This window comes from Fukomys damarensis, unplaced genomic scaffold (genome assembly GCF_012274545.1).
Source record: "Fukomys damarensis isolate Sample0158 unplaced genomic scaffold, DMR_v1.0_HiC HiC_scaffold_1, whole genome shotgun sequence".
NCBI classification, from domain to species: Eukaryota; Metazoa; Chordata; class Mammalia; order Rodentia; family Bathyergidae; genus Fukomys; species Fukomys damarensis.
In genome coordinates, this window is record NW_022900913.1 from 39,745,298 (window position 1) to 39,761,544 (window position 16,247).

The 16,247-nt window shown below is 32.9% G+C and overlaps 1 protein-coding gene across 4 annotated transcripts in view; it reads right to left on the reverse strand.

The window, feature by feature from the left end:
• The window catches only part of Arl15 (ADP ribosylation factor like GTPase 15), a 410,147-nt gene that overhangs the window by 258,498 nt on the left and 135,402 nt on the right, over window positions 1-16,247 (reverse strand). For all 4 annotated transcript variants that reach the window (XM_010626858.1, XM_010626857.3, XM_010626854.3 and 1 more), the window contains exon 3: window positions 2,820-2,879. In XM_010626858.1, the coding sequence (XP_010625160.1) occupies window positions 2,820-2,879 (60 nt within the window). The remainder of the gene's footprint in view (window positions 1-2,819; window positions 2,880-16,247) is intronic.

The window sequence follows — 16,247 nt, forward strand, 5'->3', positions numbered from 1 at the left end:
TATATATGCATATTTTATTAAGATTCCTCAAAAGTGACTTTCATTGAATTTAACTCATTACTGTTTCATCCCTTACAATTTCTTCTTACTAGATAAGGAATACAAGAAGTTCATGCCTTTTCCTATTTTGAAAGCATGAAAAGAATTTTTTTTTCAATATTGGTGATTAAACCCATGGCCTATGCACTAAGTTACATCCCTCTCCTTTTAAAATTTTTTTATTTTGAGACAGGGTCTCACTAACTCTCTAAATTGCCTAGGCTGTACTTGAACTTCCAATCTGCCTGCCTTAAAGTGCTGGAATTATAAGCATGTACCACCAGGTCTAGTTAAAAGCCTGAGAAATTAACTTAAGGCTGAGAAAGGGCTAATGGAAAGCCTTGGAATTATCTGCAAGGGTGGAGGTAGGGCATTAGTAGGTTAACAGAGAGACAGAGCCATGCCATTCTGCTGAGCTAACCTCAGAATGAAGACAACTATCAAAGCATGTCTAAGACTTCATCTATCTTTTCAGGAACTCTGCTCTGGTACATATACCTGTGCAACTTCATACAATAATCTAAATCACTCAACTCTTTCTTCCTGAACTTAGAACTCTGTCATGAAGCTCAAAGATAGTGCGATTTTAATAGGTCATAATGCTTCCTAATACCCAATATCTTAGCACATGTTTTAAATCCTAGAAATGCTACACTTTCCATTTGTATGTTAGCCTAAATTTTCATGTGTTGTTGGGTAAAACATAACTTAATATTAAGTGCAGAAAAAGATTATTGAATAATTGAATTAGTGAAGGAGTCATTCATGAATCAACTCCTTTTATTGCCTGCCTCTGAGGACACGTTTAAGGAAACACTATTAGACATATGTGAAAATCACCTTCCTTTGAGGTAGTCTCTCAACTGAAAACAAAACTGTTAAAGTTCAGGAGGATAAAAGAATATATACGTAGGCTAAAAATGTGCTCTTTAATACTAATGCATACACAAAACAATATATAATTAGCCTGGAACTAACATAACTACCCCAATCTCTGAGGATCGGTCCTGTGTCTCTCAGCCTTATCACGAAACAGGTACAAACTAAAACATTACCAACAACCTCCTACTACATGCACTGTAATGTAATTTCCATTTTACCAACTGTCAGGGCAGAGTTCTTTCCACAAAATACAACCTTACTTTGAAAACGATTTATGCCCATCTTACGTATGCTTAGTCCTCCAATCTTTCATTTTACTGAATTTCATTGGCACAGAGCCAAGATTTTAACATATTCCTTTAAGTGTTCACTTTTTGAATTGTGCAGATACATTCACTATTTACGTCATCCAAATAAACATCACATATAATAAATAATTATCATTAATCAACAGTTTCTTTTACTTGCTGGAAATCAAAAGTTTAATGTCTACCCTAATAATACTTCGTAAGTACCAACTATATTTAAAATAAATGGCATTCTCAAGCGGTATACTCTGGATTCTATGGATTTTTACAATATATTTTTCTGACTTCAAAATATCCAGAAATAATATTATTGCTATTGAGGAGAAAGTAGCCACCAAAAAACCAAGCAGTATTATATATTTAATATAATAGCATTTAAAAAATTTGTATGTAAAGTTATTATAAGAATGTTTGTGCTGCATGAGTTTTGGTGTCAGAATAATAAAAACCAAGTATCCTATAAAGGAAAAATCAGATTTATCATGGCTACATTTAACTACTAATTTCTATCAAAGCCAAAGATAGCTATAAAACTGACCAACCAATATAAATCTGTCCTAAACACAGAGCTTTAAAAAAGAACCCTAAACAAGCCAGGGATTTAGCTCAGCGGTTCTGCACCTGCCTCCCAAGTACAAGGACCCAAGTTCAATCCCCGGTACAAAAAAAAAAAAAAAAAAAAAAAAAAAAAAAAAGAAAAAAGAAAGAAGAAGAAAAGAAACCTAAAAAGATCAGCCACTATTCTACTGAAGAAAATGCTGAGGTACCAAACAATATTAAAATGACACAAAGTTCGTGTTTGAATTTCGAGATAAAAATAAGTCATTGTTAGAATGACCTTGAAGGAGAAGGAAAAACAAAACAAGACAGGGTAAGGTCAATATCACAAAGTGATTAAAGAGATGAAAGAGAACTTACTTCTACATCATTAAACTCATCAATATTATACTGAACTCCAGAGTACTTACCATTTTACTGTGTCATTAGAGAATTTAGTAGGTTCACTGAATTGACTGAATTCTTTGTTAATCTATTTATATGGGTTAAGACCCTGACTGACATAAAACCTAACCAAAAAAGTGGCAAACAGAGAGTATTGTGAAAGACTGAGTGATGTATACTTTGAGGTACAGCCTATCCAATAAATGTGGTTGGTCAGCAAAGAACCCACTTGCAAAGATTTATTATTTTAACAAATATATTCAAAAAGATTGAAAACAATAAAACTTACAATATAAACACAATTTTTTCCCTGTGTACTTTATTTTTCAATAATTACATTAAAATCTCTTCATATACTTCATTCAACAATAATGAACCGGCACTGTCAATGATTAAACACACATCAATTACCATTAGTGTAGGACTTTGACCCATACAAAAGAAAACAGTTTATATTAGTTAGAACTCTTCAACAACTTTTAAAACACATGCTGAGAAGGAAATATTTCTAGGAAATACATCATCAAGAGAAAAGGTAAAAAAATGCATCACCTAGAATAAATTATCACAATGTTTTAATTATGTATAATACACAAATACCAGATAAGTAAAGTAAAGGTCAGACAGAAAGAATTTTAAAGGTTATACCTCCAAGTTCTTTTACATTCAAGATGGCATTCTGGAATGGCACTGCCTTTATACTAAAACCTAAAATTAGAAAATAAAAACACAAGAATTAGCACCTTAAATTTTGAATTAAAATACTTAAGATGTTCACATATTCTCTTTAGGAAAATTAAGTTTTACTTTGCATAGCTCATACTTATATTAGAAACTCAATTTCCAAACTAGCTGAATATCTCAATATTTTACACAATTTTGAAAACATCATTGTATATTACAACAAAATATAAACCTAGCCCCATTACATGAAGAATGCATGATTCTTTAATTAATATATAGTATCACCACACAACTGTTATCAGTTGTAAGAAAGACACTTGTAAGTACAGAGAAACTTCAAAGAAAATATTAAATCTACAGGAGCCTCTGCATCTAACTCCTAAAGCTTATGCTTAACAAATATTTCTCCTGTATACCTCATCAACTCTAGAGATCAACATACTTAAATTATAACCATTTTACATTAGAATTATATTGTATTCCTATTACTATTTTCTTTGATAGGCACGGTTAATAAGACACATATTTTTCTTACAAGTACAATCGTAATTATCCATTTATGCACAGCAATCATTTTATAGTACATTTACAAATGATTTATAGTAAAAATATATTTGAAATATATAGTTCTTATGATAAACAATATATTTAGGACTTAACTATTACCAACTCATTTGAATGTTTTATCATATGTCTGTGTTTCTTTTTCAAGTAAAGCCCATACTAATTCTTTTAAAAGAACAATAACAATGAAATATTTTTGGAAAAAAGTTTAAATTCCCTGAAAAACACATAATGTTAGAATTAGCTCAAGAAGAATTTAAAATCTTGAATAAATATATGTATAAAAATTGAAAATGTGAAATAGGAAGAAAAGGTGTAAAGGAGTAGGGAAAGTGGTGGTAAGAGTAGGGGAAAGGAAAGAAGGGAAAAGAAAAAATATGAGAAAAGGAAAAAATGGAAACAAAGTCTTTGTAAATAGGAAAGGGTGGAGGGATGAAGGGAAGGCAGGGAATGAGGAAAAAATAAGAACCAAGATACATCACGTAAAGGTACAAGATCCCAATGATGAATATAACTGTACTGTATACCTAAAAAGTACCAATTAACTTAATGAAAAAAGACTGAAAAAGATGAGAACCAAGACTTGTCATGGAAAGGTACAAGATCCCAATAATGAATGTAACTGTACTGTATACCTAAAATGTACCAATAAACTCAGTTTAATAAAAAAAATACCCTGAAAATGTGAAGCAAATATTTCACATACAGAACTACAGCACAAAACTAAGTCTTCAGGCTTAGGTAGCTTTAGATATGAATTCCACTATAGTTTCCAAAAGTAGAAGAATATTTTGTAATATAAGAGCATTAATGTTTCTTTAAAATTTTTCAAAAAAGAGGGCAACTAATTATGAGTGTAATGATACCAGCATTAAGGATAACTTTACTAGAAAGGTGAATGGGAAAATATATTTTAAATGTTTAAAATAGGAAACTCATTATCTACACTAGGAGATATATTGAGTACACACTAAGCAAATACAGCCTCAGCCCCAAAATATTCACAGGTTCTTTATAAAGCTATTACTCAAATGATAAACTAATGTAAAATAAAGCCCGTCTCTGTTCTTCTTTTTAGCGTTTAATTTTTCAGTTCAAATGAGTTTTATCATAGACCAAGACACAAGAAGACAAAAATCACACTCTTGAGCCTGGCTATAGTACTACCTGTACCCATAAGATTTGTCATATGTTTCTTTTCAAAATTCTTACTAAAAAAAAAAAAATCTATTTTTATGTAAGCTTTATTTGGGCAAGCTATTCTCCTTAGTAGAAATTTTTTTCTGTGAGAAAAGATGAGGAAGAAACACCACTTTCATGAGAATTCTCCAGCTACATTAAAACATCACTAATTCCATGTAAGGTTTTAAGTATTATTTATTATGTATAATTATAAAATGAATGAAACTTAGTCCCTTTTCCAAGAAATAATAAAGATGATACCCAAATACTTTTCATGTCATGACAGGTATAAAGAAAAGAGAAACGATTAGTATAATATTGATAAGAACCATTCTTTTGCAGAGCATCACAGTTTTGCTTTGCCTTTTTAGTCTAGCCTATCTCTTGCACTCCTTAGCTACCTGTTACCCAGCACTTCAATAAACTATTTGTTATCCTTCACATCAGGCAATATTATAAAATGGCTGAAGAACTGACTTTGAGTCAACTAGGCTTTTAAATTCTAGCTCTGGTTTATAAGCTCTATCACTGTGGGCAACCTACTAGCCTTTAGTTTCTTCTTTATAAAACAAAAAGGATAATATCTGCTTCACGATGTTGCTACAAGGATGAGACAATATATCTAGGATAGTATAGTGCTTAGTGCACTATAAATATATGAGACAAAACAAAAAACAAAAAAAAACTTATGATACATATCTGCTAGCATTATATTCTGATTGATGCTTATTGCCAGCACCTTAAACATTAGTTATATCTAAATATATCATCCACCAAATATATAAAAAAAATACCCTGAAAATGTGAAGCAAATATTTCACATACAGAACTACAGCACAAAACTAAGTCTTCAGGCTTAGGTAGCTTTAGATATGAATTCCACTATAGTTTCCAAAAGTAGAAGAATATTTTGTAATATAAGAGCATTAATGTTTCTTTAAAATTTTTCAAAAAAGAGGGCAACTAATTATGAGTGTAATGATACCAGCATTAAGGATAACTTTACTAGAAAGGTGAATGGGAAAATATATTTTAAATGTTTAAAATAGGAAACTCATTATCTACACTAGGAGATATATTGAGTACACACTAAGCAAATACAGCCTCAGCCCCAAAATATTCACAGGTTCTTTATAAAGCTATTACTCAAATGATAAACTAATGTAAAATAAAGCCCGTCTCTGTTCTTCTTTTTAGCGTTTAATTTTTCAGTTCAAATGAGTTTTATCATAGACCAAGACACAAGAAGACAAAAATCACACTCTTGAGCCTGGCTATAGTACTACCTGTACCCATAAGATTTGTCATATGTTTCTTTTCAAAATTCTTACTAAAAAAAAAAAAATCTATTTTTATGTAAGCTTTATTTGGGCAAGCTATTCTCCTTAGTAGAAATTTTTTTCTGTGAGAAAAGATGAGGAAGAAACACCACTTTCATGAGAATTCTCCAGCTACATTAAAACATCACTAATTCCATGTAAGGTTTTAAGTATTATTTATTATGTATAATTATAAAATGAATGAAACTTAGTCCCTTTTCCAAGAAATAATAAAGATGATACCCAAATACTTTTCATGTCATGACAGGTATAAAGAAAAGAGAAACGATTAGTATAATATTGATAAGAACCATTCTTTTGCAGAGCATCACAGTTTTGCTTTGCCTTTTTAGTCTAGCCTATCTCTTGCACTCCTTAGCTACCTGTTACCCAGCACTTCAATAAACTATTTGTTATCCTTCACATCAGGCAATATTATAAAATGGCTGAAGAACTGACTTTGAGTCAACTAGGCTTTTAAATTCTAGCTCTGGTTTATAAGCTCTATCACTGTGGGCAACCTACTAGCCTTTAGTTTCTTCTTTATAAAACAAAAAGGATAATATCTGCTTCACGATGTTGCTACAAGGATGAGACAATATATCTAGGATAGTATAGTGCTTAGTGCACTATAAATATATGAGACAAAACAAAAAACAAAAAAAAACTTATGATACATATCTGCTAGCATTATATTCTGATTGATGCTTATTGCCAGCACCTTAAACATTAGTTATATCTAAATATATCATCCACCAAATATTTTTAAAAACCATAAAGCAGAAATTCTGGGTGCTCATTTATTAATCAAGTACCTATTTGGAGAAGTAAAAGCTAACACAATGAAAAGTACCATATTGCTGGTGTGACAGAGGTGTCAACAGTGGAAAGGTGCTGCACAGAAAGTACATGATCAATGGACTCTCTAAAATCTTCCAAAATATACACTTCCATCGTGGGTTTAAAGGCAGACTGACACAGTCAGTGCAGCATTACATCAATGGCACCAAAGGTGACTGAATCTTAATAAAATAGCAGGAGAAAAAGAGAAGGCAGCCCTAGGTGACATGTACCTGGGCCTGTAGAAAAGCCTCTCCAGGTGTCTGGCCTCTGGGAAATTAAGAAAAGTCTGTGCCAATCATAATACTTCTGCTGGCACCAAAATTCCCCTGCAGGAGACGTGGATGCTTGAACATAACTACCTACCCCATATAGACGGTATATGGATTAAAAGGCAATGATTGTGAAATACTAGAAACCTAAAGCTTTATGCAAATGCTACATTGTTTGTTAGTGGTAATGTCTGGAACAATTCAAGTATGGATTTTCCAGAGAAGGATACATCCCAACTTTGAAAAAGAAATTTATTCAGCACTTCAACAATGTTTAATCAACTTTGATTTTTAAATGCTTATTACCTTTCCAGAAAGGGCCACACATTTATGCAAAACACAATTTTGGAAATTAACAGGCAGACTATATTACTTTACTGCCTTTAAGTCCATGCAGAGTACTCACAATAAACTGATTACAAAAATGTGTTCAGATGTTCACAACAAGCAAAGTAACCTAGCAATGTTATTTATAGACATATAAATATATCTGCAGAATATTTAATTTTTTTCTCAATTAGAATACACATGGCTACAGTAACACTCCAAAGGTATACATAGTCTTCCATACAGTTATCTCTAAATTATTTTTACAGTAAAGCTATAGTAATTAATGTTCAGAGGACAAAGTATAGATATCAGTCCAGAAAATAAGAAAATGCACTACTCATAGAAGAGAAACAACATTCTACTATTTTAGTCATTCTAAGCATTTACAAAGATAAAACACAACTAAAAATTTAAAGCAATTATCATGTTATTTTATTCCTTTACACTTGCACATATTAAATCAAGAGGTAAGGAATTAAAATTGCTTTGAGGAATAAAAGAATGGACTCTAAAGCAAGGTTGAGTTTAAATTCTGGTTCTACCATTTATTAGTTGTTTGATTTTTGAGGAAGGTATTTTGTCATGGAAACCTTCTCTTGCATACTTACGTAGATTGTTTTTCTGAACTGAAGTTCCTACAACACTCAGAATTTCTAAGTGATTTTCCCAGTTTTAACTACATATCACTTTATTTGTCTTTGTCTGTGCCCAACTAGACTGCAAGGATTCCTCATGGAGAAATACTATATGACATTCTATATGTTAATGCCTGGTAAATAATATAATTGCCACACTCCTTAAAGATCTATGCTAATGATTCACACATATTTGCTAATTTACACCAATCCCAGTTAATATAAGTACTACTGTACAGTACTGTACACTGTAATGACATAAAGAAGAAAGTGAAGCATAAAGTGGTTAAGTACCTTGCCAAAAGTACTAAATACTATATTCAAGGGTTGAACCCAGGTCTTGTGACCACAGTGCTATACTATCACAGCTCTACTATGTATATACAAAAAAGTTGGTAGATTCATACTATTTTGTTCAATTTTGAGCTAAAATGCTGATTTTAGAGCTGATTGGCCAAAACACACATGCCTCATAAACCCACTAGTTTTTCTTTTAGTTTCTAAATCAACATGACAAACCCAAGTTAAGTATTCTCAGGTCTATATGACATGGCTTTTTAATGGGATAAAATAAAAGTATCAATTTAGGAAGTTCTTTGTTAGAAAACATAATTAGAAAAAGCAGGAACTCAGAAAGGGAGGAAAAATGTACAGCTGATCAAGCAATAACAGTCTGATCATCACTTGGCTTTTTCAAATACTAAGTGTCCTCTAATGATCTGGGAAATAGTGTGCTGATGTGACGACTGCCTAAAAGTCCTAGTTACCAGTACTCTGACTCAACCAGTCACATATTTCACTTGCCTTAGTCTTAGCATCATCATCTACAAAATGAGCAAAATAGATTAGCTCTTAGATGTCCCTTAAAATTAGGATTCGTTTATATTAAACAAAAAGGAGGAAATCACAGTAACCACTGAGTCAATCCTTAGTGGTCTCCAGTATCTGGCTGAGGACCTTAAGGGTAGGTCTCCCCAGGCTACATTCAAGCAATTTGATGGCAGAAGCCAAAGTTAAGCATTCATTTTTTCCTGGCCTATCTAAGCTACATTATTAAGACTAAAACCTCCCCTAAGATTTAATCCCACAAATTTTAATAAATATATGACTTAGTAACTCTTTGGGGAAATAATTGTTTGCATAGCCTTTCAATCTTTGTTTTGCAATTCTTACAAACCCAACAAAACCTGTGATACAAGGAAGATAAATTTGAAATTCTTCATGTAGGGAAAAGCATTCCTGGAATTGTAACAAATTTAATTTTGGGAGGAAGGATAGTCTATTTTTATTCATCATGTGGAATACTTGAATAGTTTACTTGAGCTTACATAGTGAATGCTCCTTGCCTCTCCAAGTCTGCACATATCCACAGACGTTTGATGTGAGATTTCTGAGGCACCCTAAGAACTTCTAAAAGAAGTCCTTCAATGGATCTGGTAGTCTTCACCTGGACAAAGAACACTACTTACTCCATCGCAATTTTGTGATATTTGCACAAAACTCTAGCAAAATTCTTCGAAATATGATTTCAGCACCATAAAAGGAAATTAAATCTACTGGCATTCATAAAGCACAATCTTTTTTAGCAGATACCAAAATCTGACTTTCCTATTTGCTTCTCTGGTTATTTAACACGTATGCAGCTACTATTAGAAGTTATTTAAGTGCTTCATTCAAATTTTCATGAACTTTTTCTTTCTAATCATTATGATGTTTTTCTAGTTTAACTGAGTGACATATTTCTTGAGAATTTTACAAATACAAAAATGTATATTCCTGAAGATATTTTCAACTTTTTTTAATTAAAGTGTTCGGTTTTCCTTAGGTTGTTCTCTGTATTAGACCAACATATTATCTTAAGCTTTTAGGTTCCATTTCTCTGGTTCAAATAGAGAGGGAGATATTTGTGTAATCCAGTTTAAAAACTCCTCTTATCAACAAATTCCTTATGTATATCCACTCAAGGATTTCACTCTGGATAGAGTTTACTTGATTTTAGACCAAAGAGCAAGCTGCCCAGTTTTTTGTTTTGTTTTCTTTTCTCCACCAACATGTCCTGCTCTCTGGAGAATTTCTTGGCCCTTCGAGTTTTGACAATTCAAGTGTCTTTTAAAAATTATATCAAAGCTGAAAGACTGCTGAAGTTAACAATCCAATAAATTTTTGGTTTCCTTTCTTCCTGGAAAAAGGCAAACATTGTTGCCTTGCTAAATTGTATAGACATAACTTTCTTATAATATGTTTTCATTTCGTAAGAAACCAACTGTCAAGGTAGATTCTCTTTGTAGTTGTTTAAAACTCTTCCAACAAATATTTCATTTTTAAATTGGCTTTACAGTGTCAAAATATTAGAGAAATAATTTAAAATAATAAAATTGAACTATAACTCAGCCACATCAACAAAGTACACTGTTGTTTTTCTAAGTTCTTTTCTAAATTATATTTACACTTTGAAAACTATGCATTTGATTTTTAAAAAACATTATTTTTTTTTTCATTTTCTTCAAGGGATGATTGTATACATTTTCTAATATATAATCACTTCAATTGAGGTACCATAACTTACTTAACATTTAAACTTCATTGCTGTAGAACATTCACACTGCCTTCAAGTTCTAGTTAGCATACAATATGTTGCAAGGAATTGCCTTATTAATTAGTTTCTTTTAAATAACTGGCTTAGGATAAATTGCCAGTGGCCCTATTACTGAGTCTGAGTAATCTGCTAACTTTTTATTTACAAGAGTAATTGCTTTCCCAAAAAAGGACACTAACAATCACAATGGCACTAGTAATATAGATTCATACCAATGTAATAGTAATATATATGTATACCACTACAATCTCATCAACATTGGACTTACCATAAAGAAACGAATTTTGCTATATTTAAAGATAAAGTTAACAATTTCTCATTTATTCTCTAATCAAGATGAATTTCTGGTAAAGCTGAATCTTTTCTGTTTATTTCTTTGTCATTTATTATTTTCATGAATTATCTCTCTGTACTTTACATAATTCATATTAGACTTTCAATGCTATATATAGATATGAATTTTCTAAATAAGGCAACCATAAGTATCTGTAATAAGTGATAACCAAATAGCATTTCTTTCTTTTTATAATTATCTTGATGAATAGCTTTCCAATGATTCTAAACAATTTTTTGTTGTTGTTTTGTTTTGTTACTGGAGATCGAACTATGGACCTTGTGCTGTAAGGCCGCCACAGTATCATTGAGCTAAATCCCCAGCCCTAATGATTCTAAATTTTTATTTGTTCAAATTCCTAATCTTTTCTGTGAAGCATTCTCTTAGCGCTTCCTCCTGCTGAGTTCTGCACTGCACATACACAAGCCTTCAGATTTCGCATATCCTTTTCTACTCCTTTTCTTACTACTGGACTCTTTTGTTTATTTTAGTACCTTCCTTCCACCTCCTTTCTTCTTCAATTTTACACACACACACACAATTCACAACAAAAAGAACCCCGAGCTGGCAACTTTGAGGATCCTAGCAGTGCCCATCTTATACTCTGAAACTCTATTAGGCTTTTAGGGTGCACTGATAACTAAAATCAGCATATGTGGCTCTCTGCCACCTACCCTTCACACCTGCTTTGCCATCAATAATTTGTTTCTCCATCATCTTGCCTGCCTTCTTTCACTACAGTGAATACAAGGACCAAACTAACATATATCTATCTACCCTTCTCTCCTACATCTTTACTTCATGCCTCTCATACAACTCAGCCCACCCTTTATCATTATGGAGTCTTTTCAGTGAATTATAGGGAACCTCCTCTGTTAAGTCTTCTCTATGCTCCAATATTTTCTTGCACACATTTTTCACTCTTCTTACACTCCAAACAGAACCCTTCCTTCTCTTCTCAGTGCCTCCCAGCACGAGCTTTGCTTCCTTCCAATACTATTACATCAGTTCACCATAGCCACTTCTTAATAACTTGCCAAATGAAATATAATATCTACTTATATCTGAGTGTCCACATTTATGTCTTCTAATTTTGGGGAGAAATTTATTCATACTGTTTATCTGAGTTAACTCAATAGTTGCCAAACAATCGCAAACCATAATCTATCATCTTCTATTATTAAGGACATTATCCAAATTAGAGTCAAAGCTATTCTTCAAGTCTTTAGTTTTTCAGAATCTCAAATTCATATCAACCATCTCCAATTTACTGACATAAAGTTATAGATTCCATTAAGTTTTACATATTGATGATCATTTCTTTAGCAAATACAGATAGTGTATCTTATCCTAAACTTAAAGGCATTTATTCCTTTATTTTGCATGATATACTAGCTAGAATCTTTACTATAACATTAAATATAAGTGGTGAGAATAGACATACATGTCTTCTTCCTGATCCAAACAGGAAAAATTCATCTTTCCTCATTAAGTAGGACCATAGCTGTGGGGTTCTCATGGTATTACTATAACAACTGGGGGAATTCTTTTCTATTTCAACTATGTTAGAAGTATTTATCAGAAATTGATGTTATATTTCTTGGGTTATCTCTTGAGATGATTATTTTGGGTTTTTTTTTTTTTTAGTTTATTGATATTATAGATCAATTATAAGGGACAAGGTCAAGCGAGAGCTAAGGACTGAACCCAGCACCTTGTGAATATTAGATAAACATTCAGCCAGGAGGCTATAGCTCCACTCTGACACTGACTTTTCATGTGAAGCCAACTCAGCATTCCTAGGATAGATGATACCTGGTTATGACATATCATCTGGCTGGGACACTAGTTTACAGTATTCTTATAATGTCAGTCTCTTTGGTTTTAGTATCAGGTTAATGCTGGTCTTATATTGGAGTTGGGAAGTTTTCCCTCCACGTCCATTTTCTAAAAGATATTATGGAAACCTGGCGTTGTTCTCCCCTTAAGATACTTGGTAGGATTTAGCAGCGAAGCTAACCAAAGCTCAAGTTCTCTTTCCTTAGCTTTAATTTCAATTTTTTACTTACTTACATGTTTTTAATTTTTAATTTTTGTGGTACTGATGATGGAGCCTAGGGCCTTCACACTGAGCAACATACCAGCCCTATTTTTAGACAGGGTCACTCAGGCTGGGCTCAAACTTGCTATCCTTTTGCCTCTACGTCCCAGGCTGCTGGGATTATAGACATGCACCACCACACCTGACTTCAACCCCTTTAAATGATAAATTTAAGTCTGTCAGGGTTATTTATTTCTTCTTGAGTGAGACTGGAAGGTTTTACTTTCAAAGATATCATCCACTTTACCTAAGCTGTCAAATTTATTGGCATAAAAGTGGCCACAGTATTCTTTATTATCCTCTTAATATTTATAAAATCTCTTATTCTTCATATTAGCCATCCTTACAAAAGAGAACTTCTGGGACTGCTTCAGAAAGTGGCAAGAATGATGGGATATGTGTGTTTGAATTGAGGGGGAGTATTCTGAGAGAAATTAATGGCAAGTAAATTAATGGCAAGGGTCTTTTTTACTATAATTTTTTTAAGTTAAACATTCACTGTATTTTTAGTCAGACCTCATATATTTAAAGTTTGTTTTCTAAAAGTCAGCATTTAGTAGAATCTTGCTTTCTAACTTACTGGTAGCAAGTATGTTAGTTCACTGTGGGATGTAAACCATTTACATTTACTTTGATTGTTAATGGTCAGGCTTGAGCACATCATCTTGCTAGTTATTTCCTATTTGTTCCACCTGTTATTGTCCCCCTTTCTACTATTCTCTGCCTTCCTTGGACTGAATATTTTTGATAATTTCATGTTATCTCATTTAAGATACCATTTTTGTTAATGGCTATGTTAGTTTGTAGTGCATTTTTAACCAATCTACTTTAAAGAGTTATACCACTTTACGTAGAGTATAGGAATCTTATGGCTGACAGGTGCCACATGCTTATAAACTCAATACTCTTGGAGGATGAGACAGAAGAAAGTTTTCTTCCCTGGTTCTGGGTAGTTTCCACACTTGCATGTACTATCTACATTGCAGAACATACAGGAGAAAACTCCTGAAGATCTGTTTTTCTCTCTTTGCAAAAATTTTTCTTGTGGTCTGTCCTGTAAACTCTAACTGCTCTGATATCCTTGATTCTCAGCTCCATCTCCCAACGCAGTAACTTCCCTGACCTCCTCAGCTCATTCTAGAGCTGTGCCATGGCCTGGAAACTAAAGGCAGTAAGTTTCAGCAACTGTAGGGCTCATTTAATTTATTTGTCAATTCTCATGAATGATTGCCTTTCATGCTTGACATTCACTTTTTGAAAACTATTGTTTTACATTATTGTTTTGTCAAAATTTATTTTGGTTCTTTCAAGTGGAAGACCAAACCAGTTCCAGTTAGTCCATTTAGAACAGACTGAGAAGTCTTCACTCACACTTGCATTCACTGCCCTCTTGGGCATATTGTCTTTCCTTCTCCCTAGACAGTCACCTTTACACCTCTGACTGCAAAGATGCTCATATGAGACTTTTCCTTATAAGAACAAATTCCCTTAACACACACACACACACATACACACACACATACACACACACATCTCTCTCTAGCAATCTCTCTTGCTCTCAACCCCTTCCCCTCCAATTTTCTCCTTTCTTTTCCTCCCTCCCTCCCTTCCTGTCTTTGCTCTAGCTTCTAGAAAGAACAGTCTATATGAAATCTTAGTCAAATAACCAAGTAGTAAAAGGATAGGTCTACAGCTCAATCTCTTTATCACTATCATTTCTGAGATGGGCTTTACCCCAAAAATCTACAGAAACTGCTCTACCCTTGGTCATTAATGACCGTATCTGTTACCACATCCATTGATCATTTCTCAGACTTCAGACTTATATTTATATTATTTGTCTCTAGTTCTTTTTTTTTTCTTGCCCATAATTGACTTATCTTCTGTACAGAACTGCCTGGATTCGATTCCTTATCAAAAGCAGATTCTGAAATATAAACTCCAAAGGGCAAAAAAATTGTTTTTCTGTTTCTGTTAACTGATGCATTATCAGTGCCAAAATCAGTGACAGTCACACAGTGGTCATTCAGTAAATATGAAAAGGATGACTGAAATATAGTTGGTAGTTAGCATCTTCTTCCCCCTCTCTAACCATTGTATCTAGGTAATCTCATCTAAATCCACAAGTGAGTAGTCTCAAATCTCTATCTGTAGCTCCATAATTTCTAATCTGCTTTTTTTCTCTTTTCTGTGCATCTGGATCACTCTTGGGTGTCTAAGAACATCTCCAAATTAACAAGGTCCAAAACTAGACTCATTTTTCCTTAAAACTGCCTTTCATGTCTCCTCTATTGTTTTTTATAATTTCCCCAAACACTAAGCTAGAATTTTGTCATAATTGATTATTTTCCTTTCTTCTCCATCACCTAATATGACTGTCACTTTTACAGTATCAATTTAAGTACCTCTTAACTCTACATGCCTACAATTACTGCCCCTAATGGATCACCTCTCCATGTTACAGGTCTCTCTCAATAGTTTCTTTAGTATCTAGCCTTTCCACACTCCAACATTTTCTACATCTCCGCATCCTGTGCCTTGACCACGAACTTTTTTGTGAAATACCTATGCTTTTTGATCCTACTCTCCTCACATCATTATTCATAGCTGAGATCCTACCATCACAAGGCCCTATTCAAAGGTAATGTTCTCTAAAAAGCCTTCTTTAATAGTCAGGTTAGAAATTACCACTTTTTAACTTTTATATTTATTCTACTAAGTATCGCATATATATTCTATCATAGCACAGGGCCTGGCATAAACTATCAATAAATGTGAACTGTCTTATCATCTGAAAATGTATCTTCTGAACACAGTATAAACCTCATGACAGCAGGGAGATTTCCAAACAGACCTCCAAAAAGACACTGTCACATTCTGGTTTTTGTTTTTTTTTTTTTTTGGTACTGGGGATCGAACACTGCCCACGTTCTGGATAACTAACTATAAATCACAGAAGTTTAATATCCAAATGGTTAGTCAATCAGCTAGAACTCAATATCATGGCTGGTTTCAGCAAAACAATTAAAAATTTAATAAAAACCATTATATTACAATCTATAAATACAGAATTATGTACAGATATTTTTATATTATAATTCAAAACTACTTCTAGCAATAATACTAGATAATAACTCTGATAAAGGTAACTGAAGAAAAGCATAGTTTTTGTTACTCCTACATATATCTTAGAAGTTACTTTGCCTGACAAAAATTAAG